We start from the raw sequence: 27,296 nt of genomic DNA, 5'->3' as shown, positions 1-27,296 counted from the left end.
ACCCGTTTTAGCCATGGAATATTACAATCCTCATCTCAGCTCTTCTGCTTAATGGCCCTGCAGTTATAATTGGAAGATGTGCCTTTATTTCCCAGCCCTTTTCCCCTCCCCTGCTGTTCTCTGTTGCACAGTCTCACGTTTGAGGTGGCAGTACAAAGAGCTATATTGGTCGATAAAATGTGCTTCGTGTTACACCCGAGGAGGAAGACAGCCACGAAGCAGGGTTAAGGTCAGAGTCAGCTCTCAGCTGAGCGAGAATGCACTTGGCACTGCGGTGAGCTGCTGGGAGAGATCCGCTGTTGAATGACACGACCTCAGGTTTAGGGAAATTCCCTTCTACTCTACACCACACACACGATTGAAGGCTGGCTGTAATTTAATACTCCACCAGATTTAATTTCACCGAATGCCATCAATCTGCATTAGACGGCGCCGACTGTACACACGCACACACCAGAGCTGTCAGTGCAGGCAGCTCATCAACAACAATAAAAAAAATAGAAATGTGATAAACATGGGGGAATAAAAGGCTACAGAATTGGAGAGGGAAACATACGTACTGCTGAAGTACGTGTCTGTGATATTAACCATCTGGTTAATGTTCTCCATATGTTCTGAATGAATTCTTGTCAGACGATGTGTCAGGGGGTGGGGTGTCCTGAATGGAGATGACAGCACTGACCCACACAGAGCTGTGAGTGTGGGGAGGGAGAGGCAGGGTGTACTGGGCAGTGTTGTTGCTGCTGCTGGGGCACTATTTGCTGTGGTGGGGGAAGCGCGTGGGGGCTGGCGGACGGAGACAGCGGCAGTTCCTCCGGCTGCTGGCGGAGGGATACAGGCCGTTTGTGTGCGTGCGGGTCGCAGCGGCTGAAGCTCGAGCGGCGGCGGCGGCGGCGGCAGGGAGCCGGTCAGCGGCTTTCCGACTGAATAATAAACCCCCCCCCCCCCCCCCCCCGTCAGCTCCGCTCCGCTCTCCATTATGTCAGTGCGCTGAGGTGTTTTTTTTCCGGTGAGGTTGAAGCTGGGCGGGAGGGGTTTGTGTGTGTGTGTGGAGGCGATGGCGCCGGCTCCTCGGATGGAGCTGGTCGGTAAGCGGTTTGTGTGTGTGGGTAACAGCGGCCGGGAGCTGGACGTGTCGAGAATCCATGAATGGCAATGGCGAGCCGGGGTGATCAGAGCCGTCTCCTACAGAGAAGCCTCCAACAGAGAGTTGTCGGTGAGTGTCCGAGTCACAGCACTGCCCCCCCCCCCCATACATACACACACACACAGCCGCTCTCTGCCTGTCCATCTCTGTCTGTCTGGGTCGGCCTGTGCCTCTGTCTGGTTGTCTGTGTGTCTCTCTTCATGTCTGCCTGTCTGTGGTGGAGGGGTCCCTGCCGGCCTGTACATGTGTCTGGGTTTGTGTGTGTCTCTAACTGTTTGGATCTCTTTGTGTGTGAATGTTTGTTTGTCTCTGTGTGTGCCTCTCTCTGTGCCTGTCAGTCTCTGTGTGCATCGTGGACTTTGCAGCTGCCTTGAGATTCTCTCCAAACACTTAGTTTCCTGTATATGTGTTTTTGTCAAGTGCCAAGTCCTGGTTTGGAACGAACAGTGATTTACTCTTATTATTTGCAATTAAAATTAAATCATTGCATTAAATCTGACTGTGGCATTAACATCCCCTAGTCATTGGAAGAAACTTGTGTGAGGATATTTAAATACAGGAGTACTCATTTGTTATGTTGTGGTCCTCAAGAGAGCGAGAACAAATGCCGTCAGGTTAGAAGTACATGTAGTAATTATACTGCGAGCGTGGCATGATCCTGATGTTTTGTAATACTCGTGCTTGCATATGTTTGGCATCGCGACAGTGGTGTTATCCGAGAATAAATAACATGGCATTTGTCCTAGAGCTATTTCTAGGACTGCTCCTTCTGGTGATTATGTTGCTGCTGGTTTGGCGTACACATGACTGCTCCCCCACCCCCACTCCACAAAATATTCATGGCTGCAGGGAAGCATCCAGATGCTAGTTTTTGTGCCCGGTAAATAATTCGGAAGCCATATTTTCCAAGATTCTGCAGAAAAATGGAAATGTCAATGTTTAGTTAGACAAATTTGGTACAACATTACACGACAAACACTTAAATCATGCCAGTGTACTCTCAGTAATTTTCAATAGTGACATACATGTCCATGGTTCTTGGTGTCAACAATTTAAGCTTCAACATACAATAGACCCACTTGACAGTGCACTACAGTTTAAGTATTCACAAGTTGTCTCTAAAATATGGATGGTATGGAAGATGCCAGTGTTACTTTGCCTTGTCATCAACAGTTGACATGTACATAATTATTGATCAACTGTTGCTTTGATAGGTATAGTTTTGTCTAATTGGATGATTTGAAGGGGAAGGGAAAACCAAATCCTTGTAGTAAAAAACATAGTTGGTGTGGACTTGAAAAGGTTGACAAGGTAATGGAAACAACAAAGGGTAATTTAGTCAATGTCATGTATTTGGATTTTCAAAAATCTTTTGGTAAGGTACCAGACAGCAGGATCGTGACAAAGTTGGGGATAAGTAGCTGAATCGATAGCAAATTGTTTTTTTAAAAAAAAAGCAGAGTGGGATGAACAAAGGTGAAAGCGGGTCTTCCCCGAGGTTTGGTGCTTGGACCATTGTTCAGAATTTATATTTGGATGTAGGAATAAGTAAGTGGATGGATATCAAAATCTGCATGTGAGACCAAAATGTGGGAGCATAACTAACACAGAAAAATGCAACATAATACAAATAGATGTTTCAAACTTTCAGACTGGATTGTTAAAAGACAAAATTAACTTTCACATAAGTGTGAGGTGATTGACTTTGGTGGAAAAAAAAATACATGCATCACCAATATCTTAGAATAAGAAACTGAATGGAGTAGATGCAAACAAAGTACAGATGTAACAAAAACTGTAAAATCTCAGCAAGTCTGACAGCATCTGTAGAGAGAGAATAGAGCCAGCGTTTTGTCTGGATGACCCTTTGAAACATTGGCTCTATTCTGTCTCCACAGATGCTGTCAGACCTGTTGAGACTTTCCAGCATGTTCTGTTCTTGTTTCAGATTCCAGCATCCACAGTTTCTTGCTTTTATCAAAATACTGATTTATTTGTTTAGACTTCAGAAGTGTTGACATTCTGTTAAATTTGTATAGGACCCTGATTTGGCCACATTACGGGTACTGTGCACAATTCTGGTGTGCAAACTGGAAAAACACTGCAGGAAGTGCAAAACAAATCAAAGATAATTTAACTGAGATATTATTGCTGTTGGGAAAGATTGAACAGGTCATCCATATGTTCTTTAAATGTCTGCCATTGCATATCCACTGTCAGCCTATCTTTTGCCAGCTTATCCGAGCAAATGCACGTCCCATACCATCAAAGTTAGCTTTCCTTCAGTTCAGGACACTAGTCTCAGACTTAACTGTGTCACTCTCCGTCTTAATGAAGAATTCAACCATATTATGGTCACCTTCCCCAAAGGATCTCGCACCACAAGATTGCTAATTAATTCTCTCGATGCACAATACCCAGTCCAGGATGGCCTGCTCTCTCATTGGTTCCTTGACATATTGGACGAGAAAACCATCCCTTATACATTCCAGGAATTCCTCCTCCATTGCATTGCTACCAGTTTGGTGAGCCTAATCAATATGCAGATTGAAGTCACCCATCGTAACTGCTGTACCCTTACTGCACGCATCTCTAATTTCCTGCTTGATGCCATCCCCAACGTCACTACCACTGTTTGGTGATCAAGGACTTCAACATTTTAATTGGGTTGGATAGGGTAGATCAGAAAAAGATGTGGGTGAGTAAAAAGAGAGGCTCAAAAATGCAAGATTGTTGTTAAAAATCTAACAGAGATGAGAAGTTTCTTTACTCAAAGGTAAGAACGTGGAACTTGCTAATACAGGAATTGGATAAGCAAATAACTTGGATTCTTTCAAAAGGCAAATTGACTAGTATGACATGCAGGGAAAGGGTATAATAAAATGAAAGGCTGAGATGTGGCAGATGGAATGAGATGAGACTTGTGTGAAGTATAAACACCAGCACTAATGAGTTGGGACTCAATGGCCTGTATGTTATGCAAGCGGCATTAAATAACATCAAAGAATGTAATCAAATGCTTATTGAGTGGGCCATTGTAACCATTTTAAATTGATTTTAATATTTTGAATTCTGGTCATTGTAGTGTAGAAGTGTGCATCAACTTTAGGTCTTCCTGTTTGTGGTGATGAAGCATCAGTTTGTAAGAGCATCTGAAATTCAGTCATAATTTGTCAGTTGGTGAGACTTCACAAAATCTAAATGGGCACAGCACTTTCTAAGGGAATACTTTTAACATTCATTGTGATAAATATGAAAAATCAGAAGTTATCTTGTGTTCAGACAATAGCTGTGACTTAAATTGGAAGCTGTATTTCTGTCTGTGTTGCTGATTTAGCCGTGTGTGTCTGCACCTTATGAAATATGTTGCATTATACAATCTTCTGTACATGTTGCTCGTTCTGAGTGAATTCTGAATAGTAGGTATGTCAGCTACTTGATGAACTTACAGTAAATTTTATTTGCCTTTTTCATGACTTTTATGCTTAGAAACATTAAGTTTATAAAATTCATTTAATTTTTGTGCCATTCTCTTAAATGGCTCATTATCACATGGCTGCTAGTGTAGATGGACCATGTGGCAGTGGTCCTGAATCTTGAGTATTCCAGTTTTATAACCACTTTTTCTGATTTTAATTCTAAAACAGATACTTTCTGTTTGGCCAGCATCTCTGAGACCAATCTCTAAGACCTGTCAATTTTCACCTCAGGGTGTTAATAGAAATAAGGGAAGAAATTATAGAAATGTTGATCTTAATTGTTGAAAGTTGTCTAGTTTGAAGAATTATCCTTTGGATTGAAGAAATGCAATTGTCATTGTTTAGGAAAGATTCAGCATGGGTTGAGATGGGCAAGTCATGTATGATGTCAGTGAATTGTTTTACAAAGTCACAAGCATGGTTTTGCGAGATGTGCCTCAGGACACTGTTCATATGGACTTTCAGAGAAGAATTGTATATCCAAGTTAGCAAATGTAAGGTGCAAACTTGCATTATTATGTCTTTGCAGGAGACTACAGGCTGGCTCAGAACTGAAGTAAAGATAGGAGGTTGCAAGCATAGGACAAAATGAAAGGGTTGGAAAGCATGCAGAAAATGGGGGAGGCCTTCTAAAATTTTAACATTTGAAATTAAAATCAAACTTGGCAGAAGTGACTCGTCATTGTGAGAGTGTCTTTGGAGACAAACAGCACTGAGTAGCAATGTGATGGCTCAAAAGCAAAGTGGCAGGAGAGACATGAGGCTGTATTAAAGTTCGAAGGAATTAGAAATGTTAGATCCAAACACGACAGGCAGGAATTAAGTGATAAATGCACACCTGATGCAAGGCTTTGAATACATTTGATAGATATTTCATGCATTGAAATGAGCAAGTTGTTCCAGTTCATTTGAAACGATGTGTGACTGCTGAAATGATGGGTTGGGATGATGCAATGTTTGAAGTATGATGTGTATTGTGTAGTAGTTTAATAATGCTGTAAAGTTTTTACATGAACATTTCAAATATCTTCATATTTAGCATTTTGCCAAAGTCATTTTTTTGCTAGCTTTCCATATCGTGTAATCTGACAGTTGTAAAAAGTTACTCTCAACTATCCTGTGATGAGGAGGGGTAGTTGCAGCTGGTCCCTCCCTTGGTGTCGAGTCACCTAAAGGAACCGTGTAGAGGTGTATCATCAGGTTATTCATATCTAATCTGTATAATTGCACAGTGAATACCCAGATGATATAAAGGCTCAATTTTCTTTGACTATATTTAGAAATTTTTGAAACTCTGCTTTTTATTGTGCTTCAAAGAAACAGTTAATCTTGTGCTCTGAAAATTGTACATGTGCTAAAAGGCATCCCTTTCTTTCCTCCACATGTCCATCTGTGTGTCTCTGCATTTTTCAACCTTCTGTGTTGATGGCAGAGTGTCAGACTAGGTGCAGTTTTATGGGCACATGAAGCTCTCCAGTACATGGTCCACATGTCCATAATTGTGAATGTTAATTGGTATGTTGATTAGATTTATTATTGTCACATGTATTAACATACAATGAAAAATATTGTTTCTTGCGCGCTATACCGACAAAGTATACCATTCAAAGAGAAGGTAAAGAGAGAGTGCAGAATGTAGTGTTACAGTCATAGCTAGGGTGTAGAGACAGATCAACTTAATGCAAGGTAAGTCCATTCAAAAGTCTGACAGCAGCAGGGAAGAAGCTGTTCTTGAGTTGGTTGGGACGTGACCTCAGATCTTTGTATCTTTTTCCTGGTGGAAGAGAGAATGTCCGGGGTGCCAGGGGTCCTTAATTATGCTGCCAGCTTTGCCGAGGCAGTGGTAACTGTAGACTGAGTCAATGGATGGGAGGCTGGTTTGCATGGATGGATTGGGCGACATTCGCGATCTTTTGTAGTTCCTTGCGGTCTTGGGCAGAGCAGGAGCCATACCAAGCTATGATACAACCAGAAAGAATGCTTTCTATGGCGCATCTGTAAAAGTTGGTGAGAGTCGTAGCTGACATGCCAAATTTCCTTGGTCTTCTGAGAAAGTAGAGGCGTTGGTGGGCTTTCGTAACTATAGTGTCGGCATGGGGGGACCAGGACAGGTTGTTGGTGATCTGGACACCTAAAAACATGAAGCTCTCGACCCTCTCTACTTCGTCCCCGTTGATGTAGACAGGGGCATGTTCTCCTCTATGCTTTCTGAAGTCGATGACAACCTCCTTCACTTTGTTGACTTTGAGGGAGAGATTATTGTTGCCGCACCAGTTCACCAGATTCTCTATCTCATTCCTGTACTCTGTTTCATCATTGTTTGAGAACAAACCCACTACGGTGGTGTCGTCAGTGCATGCGACATCTGAACTTGATCCTGACATAACTAACGTGTAACATAATATAACATGCTGTCATGATTCGATCATTCTATTTGATTTTATAATGTTACTTGCACTTCACAGTAAAAACAGTCATCAATAATAGGAATATTGTTTTTCTTTTCTGACACTTTTTTGCTTTTTCTCCTCTGCTCTCCTTTTTCTGTTTTGCTGACACTTTGTGCATCTGACTGCCTTTTTATGTACTTTTCCCCTCTCTCGCCCTTTTCTCATTCTTTATCTTTTTCATTTTTTCTCTTCACTTTCTCCTTTTTCTCACCTTTCCAGCTTTATCTATCTCTTTACCTCACTGTGTTGTTCTCTGTGCCGTTGTCCCCCCCCCCCCATCTCTCTTCCTTGATTCCTTGCTCTCTTTGCTCTCTTATTCACCTTGTCCCACTTGCTTGACTGTTTGGGCATATTCTACCCCTCAGTCTTTCCCGCTGCCATCTCAAATTGCTGTCTTATTTTCATCATCTCTGTTCCATTCTTTCCCTGCCTGTTTTTCGCATTCGTTTTTCCTGACTCCTGTAGTCTTTCAGTCCAACTTTCTGTATGTCTTTCATTTTCCTCTCTCTTTCTCATGCTCTTTCAGTCATGCTTTTTCATGATTTCCTGTTTCTTATTGGTGAATTGACCTGCCTTGCACTTTTGATCTCTCTTTCTTTTGATTGCATTTTCACATAGTACTCATTCTTGTTTTCTCTTGAGCACACTTGTATGCTCTCATTGTTCTATGTCTTGCCCAAGGACACTGAGACCAGTTTTGTTGCCTTGAGTTCCTCTTTATCTTAAATCAGCAAAATTTGCATGTACAAGAATTCAAATCTTGGATTTTGCTCACTACTTGAACTTTGAGTTCATCTTTAAGTGACTGAGGAATCTAACGAGGTCTGTTTTGCATGTCAATATGATGTTTTCTCGAGATCAGAGAGATGCATAACTGTTGAACTCTAAATTTGAGTCTTGGAAGTTTATTTCTAGAATTTATAATGCTCCTTGCAGCCATTGCACGAATGTAGGTTTTGTATTTAACAAAGCATAGAAAGTTCCACTATATAATTCTTACATTGAAATTAATTTTCAGCTGTCCTGACAAAATCTAACAATTTGTAAGAAACAAACTACCATTTTGTTAATTGTCGTATTACACCTGGACATGACAGGGTGACACGGTGGTTCGCACTGCTGCCTCACAGTGCCAGGGACCTGGCTTTGATTTTGGACTACGGTGTGTGTTTGGAGTTTGCACATTCTTTATAAATGACTTGAATGTAGAGGGTTGATCAGGTTGAAAATTGGTAGGGTGGTAAGTAGTGAGGAGAATTGCCTTCGATTACATGAGGATATAGATGGGCTGATCAGTGGCAAATGGAATTTAATCCAGATAGGTGTGAGGTGGTGCATTTGGGCAGGACAAGGAAATACATGATGAATGGTAGGACGCTGTGAAGCACCAAGGATCAGAGGCACCTTGGTATCTATGGACACTGGTCCCTTAAGTTAACAGGAGAAGTGGATAAAGTGGTTAAGAAGGCATATGGTATACTTGCCTTTATTAGCCAAGGCATAGAGTTTAAGAGCAGGGAGGTTCTGCTGGAACTATATAAAATGTTGGTTAGGTCACAGCTAGAATATTATGTGCAGTTCTGGAATCCATATTATAGGAGGGATGTGATAGCACTGGAAAGGGTGCAGCGGCGATTTACCAGGATGTTGCCTGGGCTGGAGAGTTTTAGTTCTGAAGAGAGATTGGATGGACAGGGGTGGTTTTCCTTGGAGCAGAGGAGACTGAGGAGGGACATGATGGAGATGTAAAAATTTATGAGGGGCATAGATAGAGTAGGCAGGAAGGAAATTATCCCCTTGATGGAGGGATCAATGGGCAGGGGGCATAGATTTAAGGTAGAGGGCAAGAGATTTACAGGGAATGTGAGGAAGGTAGTGGAAGTCTGGAACTCAGTGCCTGTAAGGGTGGTGGCGGCAGAGACCCACGTAACAATTGGACTTTTTATTTATTAGTGTCACAAGTAGACTTACGTTAGAGTCATAGAAGTTTACAGCATGGAAACAGGCCCTTCAGCCCAACTTGTCCATGCCACCCAGTTTTTGCCACTAAGCTAATCCCAATTGCCTGCATTTGGCCCATATCACTTGATACCCATCTTACCCATGTCTAAATGCTTTTTAAAAGACAAAGTTGTACCCGCCTCTACTACTACCTCTGGCAGCTTGTTCCAGACACTCATTGCCCTCTGTGTGAAAAAACTGCCCCTCTGGACCCTTTTGTATCTCTCCCCTCCCACCTTAAACCTATACTCTCTAGTTTTAGACTCCCCTACCTTTGGGAAAAGATATTGACTTTCTAGCTGATCTATGCCCCTCATTATTTTATAGACCACGATAAGATCACCTCTCTGCCTTTTATGCTCCAGAGAATAAAGTCCCAATTTATTAAGCCTCTCCTTATAACTCAAACCACCAAGTCCCAGGAGCATCCTAGTAAATCTCTTCTGCCCTCTTTCTAGTTTAATATCCTTTCTATAATAGGGCGACCAGAACTGCACACAGTATTCCAAGTGTGGCCTTACCAATGTCTCGTACACTGCAACAAGACGTTCCAACTCCTGCATTCAATGTTCTGACCAATGAAACCAAGCATGCTGAATGCCTTCTTCATCACTCTGTCCACCTGTAACTCCACTTTCAAGGAGCTATGAACCTGTACCGCTCAATCTCTTTGTTCTGTAACTCTCCCCAATGCCTTACCATGAACTGAGTAAGTCCTGCCCTGGTTCAGTCTACCAAAATGCATCACCTCGCATTTACCTAAATTAAACTCCATCTGCAATTTGTCAGCCCACTGGCCCAATTGATCAAGATCCCGTTGCATTCCTAGATAACCTTCTTCACTGTCCACTATGCCACCAATCTCGGTGTCATCTGCAAACTTACTAACCATGCCTCCTATATTCTCATCCAAATCATTAATATAAATGATAAATAACAGTGGACCGAGCACTGATCCCTGAGACACACCGCTGGTCACAGGTCTCCAGTTTGAAAAACAACCCTCTACAACCACCCTCTGGCTCCTGTCAAGAACAGTTCTGAAGTTTAACAACAGCAGGTTAAAGTCCAACAGGTTTATTTGGTAGCAAAAGCCACAAGCTTTCGGAGCCTTAAGCTCCTTCTTCAGGTGAGTGGGAATTCTGTTCACAAACAGGGCATATAAAGACACAAACTCAATTTACAGAATAATGGTTAGAATACGAATACTTACAGCTAATCAAGTCTTAAAGGTACAAACAATGTGAGTGGAGAGAGCATTAAGACAAGTTAAAGAGATGTATATTGTCTCCAGACAGGACAGCCAGTGAGACTCCGCAAGTCCAGACAAACTGTGGGGATTACAGATAGTGTGACATGAACGCAATATCCCGGTTGAGGCCGCCCTCAGGTGTGCGGAACTTGGCGATCAGTTTCTGCTCAGCGACTCTGCGCCGTCGTGTGTCGTGAAGGCCGCCTTGGAGAACTCTTACCCGAATATCAGAGGCCGAATGCCCGTGACTGCTGAAGTGCTCCCCAACAGCAAGAGAACACTCTTGCCTGGTAATTGTCGAGTGGTGTTCATTCATCCGTTGTCGCAGCGTCTGCATGGTTTCCCCAATGTACCATGCCTCGGGACATCCTATCCTGCAGCGTATCAGGTAGACAACGTTGGCCGAGTTGCAAGAGTAGGTACCGTGTACCTGGTGGATGGTGTTCTCACCTGAGATGATGGCATCCATGTCGATGATCCGGCACGTCTTGCAGAGGTTGCTGTGGCAGGGTTGTGTGGTGTCGTGGTCACTGTTCTCCTGAAGGCTTGGTAGTTTGCTGCGGACAATGGGCCGTTTGAGGTTGCGCGGTTGTTTGAAGGCAAGAAGTGGGGGTGTGGGGATGGCCTTGGCGAGATGTTCGTCTTCATCAATGACATGTTGAAGGCTCCGGAGGAGATGCCGTAGCTTCTCCGCTCCGGGGAAGTACTGGACGACGAAGGGTACTCTGTCCGCCGTGTCCCATGTTTGTCTTCTGAGGAGGTCGGTGCGGTTTTTCGCTGTGGCGCGTCAGAACTGTCGATCGATGAGTCGAGCGCCATATCGTGTTCTTATGAGGGCATCTTTCAGCGTCTGGAGGTGTCTGTTGCGATCCTCCTCATCCGAGCAGATCCTGTGTATACGGAGGGCTTGTCCGTAGGAGATGGCTTCTTTAACGTGTTTAGGGTGGAAGCTGGAGAACAGGATATGGCGCTCGACTCATCAATCGACAGTTCCGACGCGCCACAGCGAAAAACCGCACCGACCTCCTCAGGAGACAAACACGGGACACGGTGGACAGAGTACCCTTCGTCGTCCAGTACCTACCCAGAGCGGAGAAGCTAGGCATCTCCTCCGGAGCCTTCAACATGTCATTGATGAAGACGAACATCTCGCCAAGGCCATCCCCACACCCCCACTTCTTGCCTTCAAACAACCGCACAACCTCAAACAGACCATTGTCCGCAGCAAACTACCCAGCCTTCAGGAGAACAGTGACCACGACACCACACAACCCTGCCACAGCAACCTCTGCAAGACGTGCCGGATCATCGACACGGATGCCATCATCTCACGTGAGAACACCATCCACCAGGTACACGATACCTACTCTTGCAACTCGGCCAACGTTGTCTACCTGATACCTTGCCTGGTGATTGTCGAGCGGTGTTCATTCAGGAAAGGATGTCCCGAGGCATGGTACATTGGGGAAACCATGCAGACACTGCGACAACGGATGAATGAACACCGCTCGACAATCACCAGGCAAGAGTGTTCTCTTGCTGTTGGGGAGCACTTCAGCGGTCACGGGCATTCGGCCTCTGATATTCGGGTAAGAGTTCTCCAAGGCGGCCTTCACGACACATGACGGCGCAGAGTCGCTGAGCAGAAACTGATAACCAAGTTCCGCACACATGAGGGCGGCCCCAACCGGGATCTTGGGTTCATGTCACACTATCTGTATCCCCACAGCTTGCCTGGACCTGCAGAGTCTCACTGGCTATCCTGTCTGGAGACAATACACATCTCTTTAACCTGTCTTAATGCTCTCTCCACTCACATTGTTTGTACCTTTAAGGCTTGATTAGCTGTAAGTATTCGCATTCCAACCATTATTCTGTAAATTGAGTTTGTGTCTTTATATGCCCTGTTTGTGAACAGAATTCCTACTCACCTGAAGAAGGAGCTTAAGGCTCCGAAAGCTTGTGGCTTTTGCTACCAACTAAACCTGTTGGACCTTAACCTGGTGTTGTTAAACTTCTTACTGTGTTTACCCCAGTCCAACGCCGGCATCTCCACATCCTGTCAAGAAGCCAATTTTGTATCCATTTAGATACCTCACCCTGGATCCCATGAGATTTAATCTTATGCAACAATCTACCATGCGGTACCTTGTCAAAGGCCTTGCTAAAGTCCATGTAGACAACATCAACTGCACTGTCCTCATCTACCTTCTTGCTTACCCCTTCAAAAAACTCAATCAAATTTGTGAGACATGATTTTCCACTCGCAAAGCCATGCTGACTGTCCCTAATCAATCCTTGCCTCTCTAAATGCCTGTAGATCCTGTATCTCAAAATACCTTCCAACAACTTACCCACCACAGATGCAAGGCTCACTGGCCGATAGTTCCCAGGCTTTTCCTGCAGCCCTTTTTAAACAAAGGCACAACATTTGCAACCCTCCAATCTTCAGGCACCTCACCTGTGACTATCGATGATTCAAATATCTCTGCTAGGGGACCTACAATGTCCTCCCTAGCCTCCCACAATGTCCTGGATTAACACTGCAATGAAGTTACTGTGAAAATCCCTGAGTCATTACATTCCGGCGCTTGTTCAGGTGCACTGAGGGAGAATTTAATATGGCCAATGCACCTAACCAGGTGGTCTTTCAGACTGTGGGAGGAAACCAGAGCACCTGGAGGAAACCCACGCAGACATGGAAACATGCAGGTTCTGCATAGACAGTGACCCAAGCCGGAAATTGAACCTGGGTCCCTGGCGCTGTGAGGCAGCAGTGCTAATTACTGTGCCACCCATTTAAGAAATATTTAGGTGTGCACTTGCGATGCCAAGGCATACAAGGCAATGGGGTTAGAATACTTGGTTGTTTTTGACTGGCATAGATGTGATGGTCTGAAGTGCCTTATTAGAACAGTACAGCACAGAACAGGCCCTTCGGCCCACGATGTTGTGTGCTGTGCTTATTCTGTGCTGTATCCCCCTCTGACTCCCCGGGTACCCTATTTTCCTCCAAAAGTCCAATGATGTGTAGGTTAGGTGAATTGGCCATGCTAAATTGCCCCTTAGTGTCCCAAAATGTATAGGTTAGGTGGATTAGCCATGGTAAATGCGTGGGGTTATGGGGATAGGGCAGGTGGGAGGGCCTGGGTAGGCTGCTCTTTCGGAGTGTCGATACAGACTTGCTGGGCCAGGTGGCCCCTCTCCGCGCTGTAGGGGCTCTATGTTTCTAATTCCCATTCCCTTCACCATGCTCTGTTCATTTTTATGCAACAAGATGATAATCAGTCCATCAATTTTGTAACATTATTTCATTCATCATCTGTCTATTTATTTGGTTAACTGATAAGCAATAGTTTTCTTTTCTCTATCCACTCAGTTGACCAATCAGAAATTGCAACTTCAACATTGATGCATTTATCCATGTTACCAATTATAATAGTACTCAGTACCTACTCTGGTTTGCATCTCTCCAAATAATTGGTTATAAGAATTTGTGCTTTATTAATGGAAATCCAGTTGGGTCTGTCTTAAAGTGACCTGAATGTTGTGCATGGAGTATCGTCAAAAATAGGTTTCCATCACATTAATGAATTGCTTTTCTATTTTCCATGTCCTTCTAAAGTGCCATCTGTATGTAGATGTTGTGGATTGTATTCTCACCATGGTGCCTTACACTTGGACCACTATTACAGTTAAATACATTTTCCTGTGAAGGATAATCTTTGTTATCTGGCATGTTCGGGGAATGGGAGCTGCCAGATAATAAAATATGCCACTTAACTGAGATGCAAGCTGAGTTCCCCATTTTTATTCAGTGAGAGCGCTCCAGGATGATCATATGGGTATTGAAATTTCATGAAAGGTGCAGGAGTACGTGAATTGACTGAGCAGTGTCAAGGGGGAATGCAGAGCAGTGGTCGGCTGATACCAGAGTGAGAACAGGACTGATAGAAATGACTGGTGAGTTTATCATCGTAAGAAGTCTCACAACATCAGGTTAAAGTCCAACAGGTTTATTTGGCAGCACTAGCTTTCGGAGCTTTAAGCTCCTTCTTCAGTGAGTGAGGACTTGTGTTCACAAACGGCATATAAAGACACAAACTCAATTTACGAGGTCTGTTGGACTTTAACCTGGTATTGTGAGACTTCTTACTGTGCTTACCCCAGTCCAATGCCGGCATCTCCACATCGAGTTTAACATTTCCAATCAAAAAAACAGACGCAACCCACGAGGCATGGGATTGAGGGTGATTTAGTGGTTTGGATCAGAAATTGACTAGCTGTAAGAAAACAGAGGGTGGTGGTTGATGGGAAATGTTCATCCTGGAGTTCAGTTACTAGTGGTGTACCGCAAGGATCTGTTTTGGGGCCACTGCTGTTTGTCATTTTTATAAATGACCTGGATGAGGGCGTAAAAGGATGGGTTAGTAAATTTGCGGATGACACTAAAGTCAGTGGAGTTGTGGACAGTGCGGAAGGATGTTGCAGGTTACAGAGGGACATAGATAAGCTGCAGAGCTGGGCTGAGAGGTGGCAAATGGAGTTTAATGCGGAAAAGTGTTAGGTGATTCACTTTGGAAGGAGTAACAGGAATACAGAGTACTGGGCTAATGGTAAGATACTTGGTCGTGTGGATGAGCAGAGAAATCTCGGTGTCCATGTGCATAGATCCCTGAAAGTTGGCACCCAGGTTGCTAAGGCTGTTAAGAAGGCATACGGTGTGTTAGCTTTTATTGGTAGAGGGATTGAGTTTCAGAGCCATGAGGTCATGTTGCAGCTGTACAAAACTCTGGTGCGGCCGCACTTGGAGTATTGCGTACAGTTCTGGTCGCCGCATTATAGGAAGGATGTGGAAGCATTGGAAAGGGTGCAGAGGAGATTTACCAGGATGTTGCCTGGTATGGTGGGAAGGTCTTATGAGGGAAGGCTGAGTGACTTGAGGCTGTTTTCGTTAGAGAGAAGGTTAAGAGGTGACTTAATGGAGGCATATAAGATGATCAGAGGATTAGATAGGATGGATAGTGAGAGCCTTTTTCCTCGGATGGTGATGGCTAGCACGAGGGGACATGGCTTTAAATTTGAGGGGTGATAGATATAGGACAGATGTCAGAGGTAGGTTCTTTACTCAGAGAGTAGTAAGGGCGTGGAATGCCCTGCCTGCAACTGTAGTTGACTCGTCAACATTAAGGGCATTTAAAGGGTCATTGGATAAACATATGGATGATATTGGAATAGTGTAGATTAGATGAGCTTTAGATTGGTTTCACAGGTCGGTGCAACATCGAGGGCTGAAGGGCCTGTACTGCGCTGTAATGTTCTATGACCCTAGAATTCCAGTTAATAGAAAACTCCAGTTGGCTGAGTGTTGGATCATAGAAATTTTGCTATGCTTTCTTTTTATATGTGAACTGGTAAGCTGGTCTTTATTGTTGGGAAAACAACCTTCTGACAGTTTTGTCATAGTTCAGATTTAATGGGATAATTTCTTTTCCATTAATTGATGAAAAAGTAGGACTTTTTAAGGTAAGACTGAAGACAAGTTCTCACCACTTGAGCACTGTAATAATGTTTGCATAAAGCTTTGAAAAGCACTTGCAGTTATTTAAATTTGTCAGTTTGATTTGGTGAAGATAAAATTTGTAAATAAAAGCACGTTTCTCTGAGGGAATAGAAAATGCAAGCTTGTAAAATGTCTTGCTGCTTTCCTGTTTTGCTCGTTGCTGAATTACAACAGCGATACTGTTCCTTTTAAATGTTCTACACAAAACCAAGACAAGGTTAGATTGATTCTAGAAATTCACCAGATCTCCAGACTTCATGTCTGCACCCACTGATTGTACTTCAGTACTGGAAAGTCGTGGTTAAGTGAAAACAGCTGGATTGTATTTGTGTTCCGTGCGGAGTGGTGTATAATTGCATGCTTTAGCAGGTAAAATAAATTCTTTAGGAGCCTGAAATTTGAATCGTGTGAGACAAAAAAGAAAGCAATATCTATTGAAATCTGTCGTCTCTGCTATCAGGAGTATGAAGCTAACATGGTGGCCTAGACTTGGAAATTGTCGACTTAAAAATAATTTAATATTATGTCTTTCCTGTTTTCAGACATTCCAGAGTGCTTCATGGTACTTTTGAAATGTAGTCACAGTTGAAATGTAGGGAAGCACAGCAGCCAATTTGCACACAGCAAAGTCCTACAAAAAGTAGAGACACAAATGGGCAGACCATCTATTTCAGTCATGTATGGAAGGATTTGGAAGTGATATCCAGGACAACAGGAGAATGCCCTCCCTAATCTCCGAGGAGTGTCATGGGATCTTTTATACCCATATGAGAGGGCAGAAAGGACCTTGACGTACAATGTCTCAGCAGAAAGATGGCGTCGCTTTCAGTACTACATTGAAAGTGTCAAATGAGTGTCTGAAGTAAAATTGTACTTGTGATCTTCTGATTTTGAAGCAAGAGTGCCACAGCTAAGTCAACAATGTCATTTTATGATCCAGATTAGATTATGTTTAAATGTTTGAAATCGTGTTCACTGCTCAGTAGAAAGTTTCAGACTTGTTTGAAACAGAACCAAATACTTCCAAATGCTGAAATGCACTGCATATAATCTGGGAATATAAGGAAAACTGTTTGGAAAACTGTCATTCTCCTGTCACACTACCAAACAAAAAATAAAGCAGAAACCAACTTTCAAAAATTTAAGGGCTAAAACTAAATTAAATGTGAAATAGTACTTCTATCCAAGGAGCGGCATCTAAATCTGCAAATTGGATTTATTAAGTATACGGAAACACAAAGTGATGCAGCACAGGAGGTGGTTATTTGACCCATCATGCCCGGGCTGGCTCTTTGGTCGAGCTTTCTAAGAAGTCCCACTTCTCCGTTCTTTGCCAATAGATCTGCAAAATTTTAGCCTTGAAATATTTGTCTAATTCCCTTTGGCAAATTGCTATTGAATCTGCTTCCGCCACCCTTTTTAGGTAGCATATTGCAGATGACAGCAGCTGACTTTGTTTAAAAGATTTCATTCTTTTGCCTATTGGTTCTTTTCGCTAATCACATTTAATCCTTATCTTCTGGTTACTGACCATTCTTTCACTGGAAGTGTTTTTTTCTGATGTAGTTCATATCACAAGCATTGATTTTGAACATCTCCATCAAATCTCCTCTGTTTTGTGGAGAATAACCCCAGCTTTTCTAGTCTGAAGTCTGTTACCCCGGTAAATTTTCTTTTACATCATCTCTGAAGTGCAGTGCCCACAATTAACAACACTACTCCTGCTGAAGTCTAACCAATGTATTATAAATATTTAGGATAGCTTTCATTTTATCGTGAGCTTTGCTGGCTGTGTCGACCATCTGTATTTACCTCAAGTTGATGGCGCAATCTGTACAGTCCATGTAGGAAAGCTACATTCACATTGCTCCTAAGGAGAGAGATCCAGTATTTAGAACCCAGCGATAGTCAAGAAGCATTGATCGATATGATCGGGAGCGTGTGTGAATTGGAGGGGGACGGGCAGATGGCAATGTTACCCTTGTCATCATAGGTGGTAGAGATCACAGTTTGGAAGATGCTGTTGAAGAAACCTTGATGAACTGCTGCATTGCAAGTTTTAAATGGTACACAATGTTGCAAGTGGTGTAGCGAAGGAAGTTTAAGGTGGAGAAAGGGGTGCTGATCAAGTGGGCTGCTTTGTTGGATGGTGTCAAGCTTCTTGAGTGTTGTTGAAGCTGTACTCATCCAGGCAAATGTGGAGTGTTCCATCACAATCCTGACTTGTTAAGAATTGGGGAAAATATGATCTGAGTAGCCCTGACACCCAAACTAAGCATCACTGAGCACTCGACAGTTTGCCTCTAGTAATGAAGCCATAGATTGCAGATACTTTTGTCCTGTTATCGTAATACATTTGATTACATAGGTCTCTCTCTCCCTGCACCATCTCTAAAATTGTGCAAAGGAACCAAGGAACATAGGATTTAATAGTGGTATAAATCTCTTTTATTGTACTCTACGAAGTTACTGCACAAGTGTCAAACTCTACTACACAAACTTCAAGACACCAGACATCAAAACTTGTTGGACAAAAAGTATTCAACCTCTGACCGACTTTGTTATACGCAAAGTATTGAAAAGGTATGGTGGCACAGTGATAGCATTGCTGCTTCACAGCACCAGGGACCCAGGTTCAATTCTGGCCTTGAGTGACTGTCCCCTTGTCTGCGTGGTTTTTCTCTGGGTGCAAAGATGTGTGAGTTAGGTGGATTGGTGATGCTAAATTGCCCCTTCGTGTCCCAAGAGGTGTAAGTTAGCGGGATTAGTGAGGTAAATACATGGTGTTACGGGACTGGGTGTGTTGTTCTGCCGGAGAGAGGCGAGCTGAATGACACTGTAGGGATTCTATGAAAAGCTTCTCAAAATATCCAAATTCACAACTTGGACTCTGATACTACTCGTGGAGAGGTAAAGTAATCATGTTCTCTCCCGATGGATTCTGATGTCTCCTGAGTCATAGATTCAAGGTCTTGCTGCTGCTTCTGCAGTGGCTGATTCCTGGTTACTGCTGCTGATGTCTCTGAATCTCTCTCTGTGTAGATATTCTGTGCTGATCATGCTTCCAGTCATGTACTCACAGGACAGACACCGATCAATCACAGTCTTTTTGGTCATGAATGCTGAAGAGTCGTCGTGTCTCTCTCGGGTCAAAAATCTCTCAATCACTGTCTGTTCAATAAGTAGTCTCACAGCACCAGATTAAAGTCCAACAGGTTTTATTTGGTAGCACGAGCTTTCGGAGTGTTGCCCCTTCATCAGGTGAGTGAAGAGTTCGGTTCACAAACAGGGCATATATCGACACAAACTCAATTACAAGATAATGGTTGGAATGTGAGTCTTAACAGGTAATCAAGTCTTTACAGACAATGTGAGTAGAGAGAGGGTTAAGCACAGGTTAAAGAGATGTGTATTGTCTCCAGCCAGGGCAGTTAGTGAGATTTTGCAAGCCCAGGCAACTCGCGGGGGTTTAAGATAGTGTGACATGAACCCAAGATCCCGGTTGAGGCCGTCCTCATGTGCGGAACTTTCTGCTCAGCGATTCTGTGTTGTTGTGTCGTGAAGGCCGCCTTGGAGAATGCTTACCCGAAGATCAGAGGCTGAATGCCCTTGACTGCTGAAGTGTTCCCTGACAGGAAGGGAACACTCCTGCCTGGTGATTATTGAGCGGTGTCCATTCATCCGTTGTCATAGTGTCTGCATGCTCTTGCCGATATACCATGTCCCGGGGCATCCTTTCCTGCAGCGTATCAGGTAGACAACGTTGGCTGAGTCACGCGAGATGATGGCATCCGTGTCGATGATCCGTCACGTCTTGCAGAGGTTGCTGTGGCAGGGTTGGGTGGTGTCGTGGTCACTGATCTCCTGAAGGCTGGGTAGTTTACTGTGAACAATGGTGTGTTTGAGGTTGTGCAGTTGTGTGAAGGCAAGCTGTGGAGGTGTGAGGATGGCCTTGCGAGATGTTTGTCATCTTCGAAGACATGTTGAAGGCTCTGGAGAAGAAGTCATAGCTTCTCCACTTGGGAAGTACTGGATGACAAAGGGTACTCTGTCCGCCGTGTCCCGTGTTTGTCTTCTGAGGACACCTGTGCAGTTTTTAACTGTGGCGCGTCGGAACTGTCGATCGATGACTTGAGTGCCATATCCTGTTCTTACGAAGGCGTCTTTAGGTGTCTGTTGCGATCCTCCTCATCTGAGCAGATCCTGTGTATATTGAGGGCTTGGCCGTAAGGGATGGCTTCTTTAATGTGTTTGGGGTGGAAGTTGGAGAAGTTGAGCATTGTGAGGTTATCCGTGGGCCTGCGGTACAGTGAAGTGCTGAGGTGACCGTCCTTGATGGAAATGTGTGTGTCCAAGAATCAACCGATTCTGGAGAGTAGTCCATGATGAGTCTGATGGTGGGATGGAACTTGTTGATGTCATCATGTAGTTGTTTCAGTGATTGTTCACCATGAGTCCAAAGGAAGAAAATGTCATCAAAGTATATAGTGTCGGTTGTGCGGTGAAGAAGTCTTGTTCGAACCTGTGCATGAAGATGTTGGCATATTGAGATGCGTATTTGGTCCCCATGGCTATTCCATGTGTCTGGATGAAAAGCTGCTTGTTGAAGGTGAAGACATTGTGGTCCAGAATGAAATGAATGCGTTGTAGAATTGCGTCTGGAGATTGGAGGTTGTCAGCGTTGAATACTAAGGCAGTTGCAGCAATGCCGTTGTTGTGGGGGATGCTGGTGTAGAGTGCTGCGCCATCCATTGTGACGAGCAGTGTTCCTAGTTCAATTGCTCCATAGGTGCTGAGTTTCTTTAAGAAGTCCGTAGTGTCGCAAAAGAAGCTGGGGGTTCTTTGTACGATGGGTTTCAGGATGCCCTCGACATAGCCAGAGAGGTTCTCACACAGGGTCCCGTTGCCTGATACGATGGGACCACCGGGTGTGTTGGCCTTGTGTATCTTTTGGGAGGCAGGAGAGATCTCCAACGCGGGGAGTATGTGGGATGAGAGTACGGAGGGTGCTCTGAAGGTCCATTTTCAAAGGTCTGGATCAGTCTGTTGAGGTGACGGGTGTATTCATAGAATCATAGAAACCCTACAGTGCAGAAGGAGGCCATTCGGCCCATCGAGTCTGCACCGACCACAATCCCACCCAGGCCCTACCCCCACATATTTACCCGCTAATCCCGCTAACCTACGAATCTCAGGGGCAATTTTTAACCTGGCCAATCAACCTAACCCGCACATCTTTGGACTGTGGGAGGAAACCGGAGCACCCGGAGGAAACCCACGCAGACACGAGGAGAATGTGCAAACTCCACACAGACAGTGACCTGAGCCGGGAATCGAACCCAGGACCCTGGAGCTGTGAAGCAGCAGTGCTAACCACTGTGCTACCGTGCTCGGATCTGCGGGTAACTGTCTGTAGTGTTCCTTGTTGTTCAGTTGTTGCTACACTTCTTTGCAGTAATCCGTTCTGTTCAGTATGACGGTGGCCCTTTCTTTGTCTGCTGGTTTGATAATGTTGCGGTTGGTCTTGAGAATGCAGATGGCATTGCGTTGTGCTAGGGTGACGTTCGGGGCTGTCTTGTGAGTGCAGCTGAAGAATCTGGTGTTGACACACCTTCTGACGGCTTGGGCATACATGTCGAGTTGAGGGCAGCGGCCTTCCGGAGGAGTCCATTCGATGCTTTCCTCTTCGGTCACTCCACCGTGAATCTCTCTGTCGGCTGTTCTGGTTCATTGGCTGTCTCATCGGGTTTGCTCTTGGCCTCTTGGCGTTTGTGGAAACACTCCTGGAGCCTCATTCGCCTGGTGAATTGCTCTGTGTCTGCTGTGAGACTGATGGGGTCCATTTTGGTGATGGGGCAGAAATTGAGCCCTCGGCTGAGAACTTCGATTTCATCTGGTTGAAGTGTGTAGTCCGACAAGTTGGCAATGGACCTCCCTGCGGTGGTACCGGGGGAGGCTTGGTTGCTGCTGGTGATGATGCAGAGTTTCTCAAGTTTCCTGTTCTTGGTGTGCATGTAGATGGCGTAGTTCCATTGTTTCGTCTGCTTGGCAGTGTTTCGCAGCTGGTCTGCGTCCTGAGCGCAAGTTGAGAATATGGACTCTATCTTGTTTTCCAGGTTGTGGCGTTTGCTGTAGAGCTGGTGTATGACGTGGTTGAGGAGTGTGAGAGAGGTGCAATGGCCAAGTCTCTCAGCGTGTGTTCATAAGTTGACCTGAGTGGGTTCGTGATCTGTCATCCTTTCAGTATCTTGTCTGTTTTCTTGCATCTTTGTAGAAACTTGATGTCTGTGTCGATATGCGCGATCTGCTTGGAGATCCCCTCCACTTTGAGCCGGCAGTTTGCGGTGTTGGTGGTAGCCATGATGTGGCTACTGTCTGTTCAAGGCATAGCAAAATCCACTGTTCAATCAGCTCCCATGCTTGGTCCATAGCTGCACATTCTGTTCCTTGCTTTTCCCACATCCTTGGCCTGATGCAGAGTTATCCCTTTTAACCATCAGATTTTGCTGGTGTCTTCATGCTTACCTATCGGGCTACAACCCCCATAGATATGGAAAAGAGTTGCGGTCCTAATATAGGTCCTTGAGGAACACTGGATATTTCCCTCATGTCTGAAAAACATTCTATTAGATTTGTGTGAACTTGAGTTGACCAGTACTTAGCACATAGTAATTACACACTCGCCACTGTGAGGTAATGCACTGCCACCACTGTAGGAAGATGTAATTACAAAATTACTGGTTAACATGGGTAGTTTCTATTTTCAATGGAGACATAGAAATTAAAAATGGGAATATAGAAACAGGGACAGAATGTATGATTTAACATGGGCCTGAATTAAGTCAGCATATTGTGCTCCAGTTATCTCCCAATTTTTAATTTATCTTTGCCCAAAGATGGCAATTGACCTTGATTTCCTCTATGCAACACAAAGGGAGATGGACCGGCAATATTAAAAATCTTGCTGCTTTGAGTGCACTTCACGAGGCTGAGGTTGTGTGGGTGTGCCTATATGGAAGAGAAAACAATGACAGTGGTTGGATACCATAACTGTGAGACCTTTTGCTTCATATAAATGTTGGAGAGTGACAAAGGAAAAGAATGATGAGGGAGGGGGGAGGAGAGAACTTAGGCTGAACGTGGAATATGACTTAATCTTTGCTTTTGGAATGCCACTTCTGTTTTCAAAAAGCATCGGTTTGAAGCTAGCTAATTCAATTTGTTTTGTGAACAGGAAAGCTGAATGCAAATTTGAAACATAAAATTCCAATTTTAAATACTTGAAAGATCGTAGAAGCATCAACACAATTCTTTTCTGCATTTCAGTTAGAATTTTCTCTTTGAACCAAAAAGGTTAAATTTTGCCAACAAACTAAACCTCTTTGAAGCAACAGATGAGATGTCAAGGTAGTTTCGGAGAGGAGCAGGGAAACCGATTGTGGTGAGAAGGTCTCTGATGTCTTGATCATCTTTTGTGGGTGCTGGGTTAACAGAAGTGAGGAGATGGACAGAAAGTAGGAAAAGATGATTAACACCAACAATGGGAGGTGAGAATAAAAGATTACACATGGGAAAGTGAGACCAAATGTTACCTTCAGCTGAATTGGGGTGCAAGTTCAGGGGATAATTGAATTAGGATATTTAAAGACCAGGCTCCTCATTTTCATAATTCTGTTTCAATTCCAATCAGAAGTGGGGAAGACCAATGCAAAATACCTGTTCAATTCTTCTGTCATCTCCTTATTTTCTATTATTAATTTCCCATATTCGCCTTTCCATGGGACCACATTCACTTTGTTCATGCTTTTCTTTTTTAAAATATCTCGAGAAGCACTTTTTGCTAGCTAGTTTTCTCTCTCACTCTATTTTTTTCCTGGTTAATCTTTTCGTCATTCTTTGCTGTTCTTTATATTCTGTCCAATCTTCTAACCTGCCACCCATCTTTGCACAATCATATGCTTTTTCTTTAATTGATACTATTGTTAATTTTTTTCAATTAAACACGGAGGGTGGGTCTTGCCCCTTGGAATTTTTCTTCCTTGTCGGAATGTATCTATTCTGTGAATTCTGAAATATCCCTTTAAATGTTGACAACTGCATTTCTATTGACCTATCCCTTAACATCATTTGCTACTTCACTTTCTGCTTTCATCTCTTAAAAATTGTCCTTATTTAAGTTTAAAATACTATTCTTGGACACGCACTTCTCTCCGTCAATCTGAATATAAAATTTCATCATTGTATAATTTCTGCTACCTAGGGGTACCTTCATTTGAGGTTAGCAATCAATCCTATTTGCACACTACCAAGTCTAGTATAGCCCGCTCTTTGGCTCCAGAATGTACTGTTCTAAGAAACTACCCCAAAATATTCTATGAACTCCTCACCTATGCTATCTCTGCCCATCTGATTTTTCTAGTCTATATACGGATTAAAATTCCTTATGATCATTGCCATACCTTTCTGACAAGCTCCCATTATCTCTTCCTTTATACTTTGTCCTAAAATGTAGCTGCAATTAGGGAACTTATACACCACTCCCACAAGTGACTTCTTGCCTCCATCATTTTTCATTTCAACTGAAACTATGCTACATCCTGGTTTCCTAAAGATCGGTCATTCCTCTCTAATGTGCTAATCATTAATTAACAGAGCAGCGACTCCACCATTTCCTTGCTTCCCTTCCTTTTCTAAAGGTCACGTACTCTTAAATATTCCGATCCCAATCTGTCATCTTGAAGTCATATCTCTGTAATGGCGATAAGATTGTACTTCTTTCTTAGTTCATCTGTTTTGTTTAGAATACTACATACATTCAGATACAGAGATTTTAGTTTTGTCTGTTGATTATTTTTGTAATGTCTAGCCTTATCTGCTGATTTTACTTTTAGATTTGGACTCTGCCCCTTCCTGCCATGATCTGTTTATCGTTTCCCACATTAATACCTTATTCTTTTGCCTTGTTTCTACTCTTTGCCTTACCACATCTTCCCAAATTTGATCCCTTGCCCCCACTATTTAGTTTAAAGCCCCCTCTACTTCCCGAGTTATGTGGCTTGCTAGAACATCAGCCCATCATGGTTCAGTTGTAGGCCATCCAAATGATACAACCCAAGTACTTACCCCGCTACTGGTGCTAGTGCCTCATAAACTGGAACCACTTCCCCCACACCAGTCTTTAAGCATGCATTAATTTCTCTAATCCTATTTGACCTATGTCAATTTTCATCTGGCTTAGCTAATAATCTGGAAGTTAATTACCTTTTTAGGTTCTGTTCAATTTGGTGTCCAGAGCAGATGTTCTGAACATTGGCACTGGGCAGGCAACACAGCCATCTGGACTCTGGTTCTTTGCTGCAGAGAACAGTGTCAATCTCTTTCATTATGCTGTCCCATTGTACCACATTCTTGTGTGCCCTCCCAATTTTAATGGCTTTCTGTACAACAGTGCCATAGCCAGTCAGCTCATCCAGCCCGCACTCTAATTAAAACAAGATCGGGGGGTGGGTGGAAGGCTTGTGTACTGCCTTGGATAGAATCCCAAAATATTCTGAAACTGCCGAGAGCGATAGTAGTTAACAAGGGAGGCAGTCAGGCCCTTTGGCGACTAGCCGGGGCGGGGGGGGCGTTATCCGTGTGTGAGAGAGCACCGGGTATTGTGAGGGTGATGAGTGAATAGTTCTCTTTTGGCTTTAAGGTGTATGAGACCGTGGGGCGCCTGGATAGGGCGAGTAGGGAGCAGTTGTTTCCCTTCATTGAGGGGATGTGTTCGAGGGGGCATAGTTTTAGGATAAAGGTCAGTAGATTCAGAAGAGATTTGAGAAAAGGCCTTTTTTTTAAAGAAGGTGTTGGCTATCTGAAATGCACTGCTTGGGAGGTAAATGAGGCCTAAAGTCTTGCCACTTTTCAGGTTATATTTGGGTGAGCCTTTGAGCTCTCTTAATACTCCCTGTTCTGCAACCCGTGTAGGAAAATGGGGTTAACCCATCTTTAGTGGTAGTTGATGTTGTTGAAGCAGATTCGGTGGGCTGAATGGCCTCTCAGGCCCCCTCATTACCTCCAAGTTCCCCCCCCAATGTACCCCACGAACAAAAGAACCCCCTTTTCTTTTTTGCCCACCCCACATAAATACACCCCAATCCACCACTCCGCACAAAAACCGGCTAACACGAATAAAAATGGAAAAGCTCCAGGGGACAAGAAAGCAACAAGCCACAATACAAGGGCAAGGCATCACAAGGGGCAACAAGGGTTGGACATAAGCCAAATGAAAAGTGGCAGAGCAGGAAGAAAATGGGACATGTCCTCTAAATCAAAAATCAAGTAAGCTTGGGGAATGTTAGACATGTTGGACAACTGCAGAAGTTGATACTCCTGCCCTCTGAGTCCCGTTAGCCGTGATCGTTACCCTGTTGTTCCTGACCACCTTCCAAATAAAAATACCCTCTCTGAAGGGGTTGAGCCTGCAGCTCAACTTTCAGCTCAGTAACTGAGCCGCAGTTCCTCAAGATGTGTTTTCCATGGATCACACTGGTACCCGGAGCTCCGGTGCTTCAATCTTGACACATCACCTATCTTAACAACCTTGTGTGTTTTAATTAGCTCCTTAATTCTTTTATTCAATTATTTATTTTCTTTGTATTTGATTAATCTTATTTCACATTCCTGTAATTTTTTTTAAAACCCGAGTAGTAGTATGGATCTTAACCGGTCGCCTGATACTTCACCATACAGTGGAGATGCCGGCGTTGGACTGGGGTAAGCACAGTAAGAAGTCTCACAACAGACCACTCCATCTGACGAAGGAGCAGCAAGCTCCGAAAGCTTATGGTATTGGCTACCAAATAAACCTGTTGGACTTTAACCTGGTATTGTGAGACTTCTTACTGTACTTCACCATACACAGTAAGAAGTTTAACAACACCAGGTTAAAGTCCAACAGGTTTATTTGGTAGCAAAAGCCACACAAGCTTTCGGAGCTCTTAGCCCCTTCTTCAGGTGAGTGGGAATTCTCTTCACAAACAGAGCTTATAAAGACACAGACTCAATTTACATGAATAATGGTTGGAATGCGAATACTTACAACTAATCAAGTCTTTAAGAAACGAAACAATGTGAGTGGAGAGAGCATCAAGACAGGCTAAAAAGATGTGTATTGTCTCCAGACAAGACAGCCAGTGAAACTCTGCAGGTCCACGCAACTGTGGGAGTTACAAATAGTGTGACATGAACCCAATATCCCGGTTGAGGCCGTCCTCGTGTGTGCGGAACTTGGCTATCAGTTTCTGCTCAGCGACTCTGCGCTGTCATGTGTCGCGAAGGCCGCCTTGGAGAACGCTTACCCGAATAGATATTTGGGTAAGCATTCTCCAAGGCGGCCTTCGCGACACACGACAGCGCAGAG

General features: G+C 43.8%; 1 protein-coding gene across 3 annotated transcripts in view; it reads left to right on the top strand.

The window, feature by feature from the left end:
* Positions 1–845: 845 nt before the first annotated feature.
* jmjd1cb (jumonji domain containing 1Cb) overlaps positions 846–27,296 on the top strand; it is a 306,094-nt gene continuing 279,643 nt past the window's right edge. For 2 of the 3 annotated variants that reach the window (XM_078223635.1, XM_078223634.1), the window contains exon 1: positions 846–1,216. In XM_078223635.1, the coding sequence (XP_078079761.1) occupies positions 1,058–1,216 (159 nt within the window). In that variant the 5' untranslated portion in view covers positions 846–1,057. The remainder of the gene's footprint in view (positions 1,217–27,296) is intronic. The other variant, XM_078223636.1, reaches the window with a different exon arrangement.

This window comes from Mustelus asterias, chromosome 11 (assembly GCF_964213995.1).
Source record: "Mustelus asterias chromosome 11, sMusAst1.hap1.1, whole genome shotgun sequence".
Lineage (NCBI taxonomy): Eukaryota > Metazoa > Chordata > Chondrichthyes > Carcharhiniformes > Triakidae > Mustelus > Mustelus asterias.
This window is presented reverse-complemented; position numbering and strand designations above follow the sequence as displayed.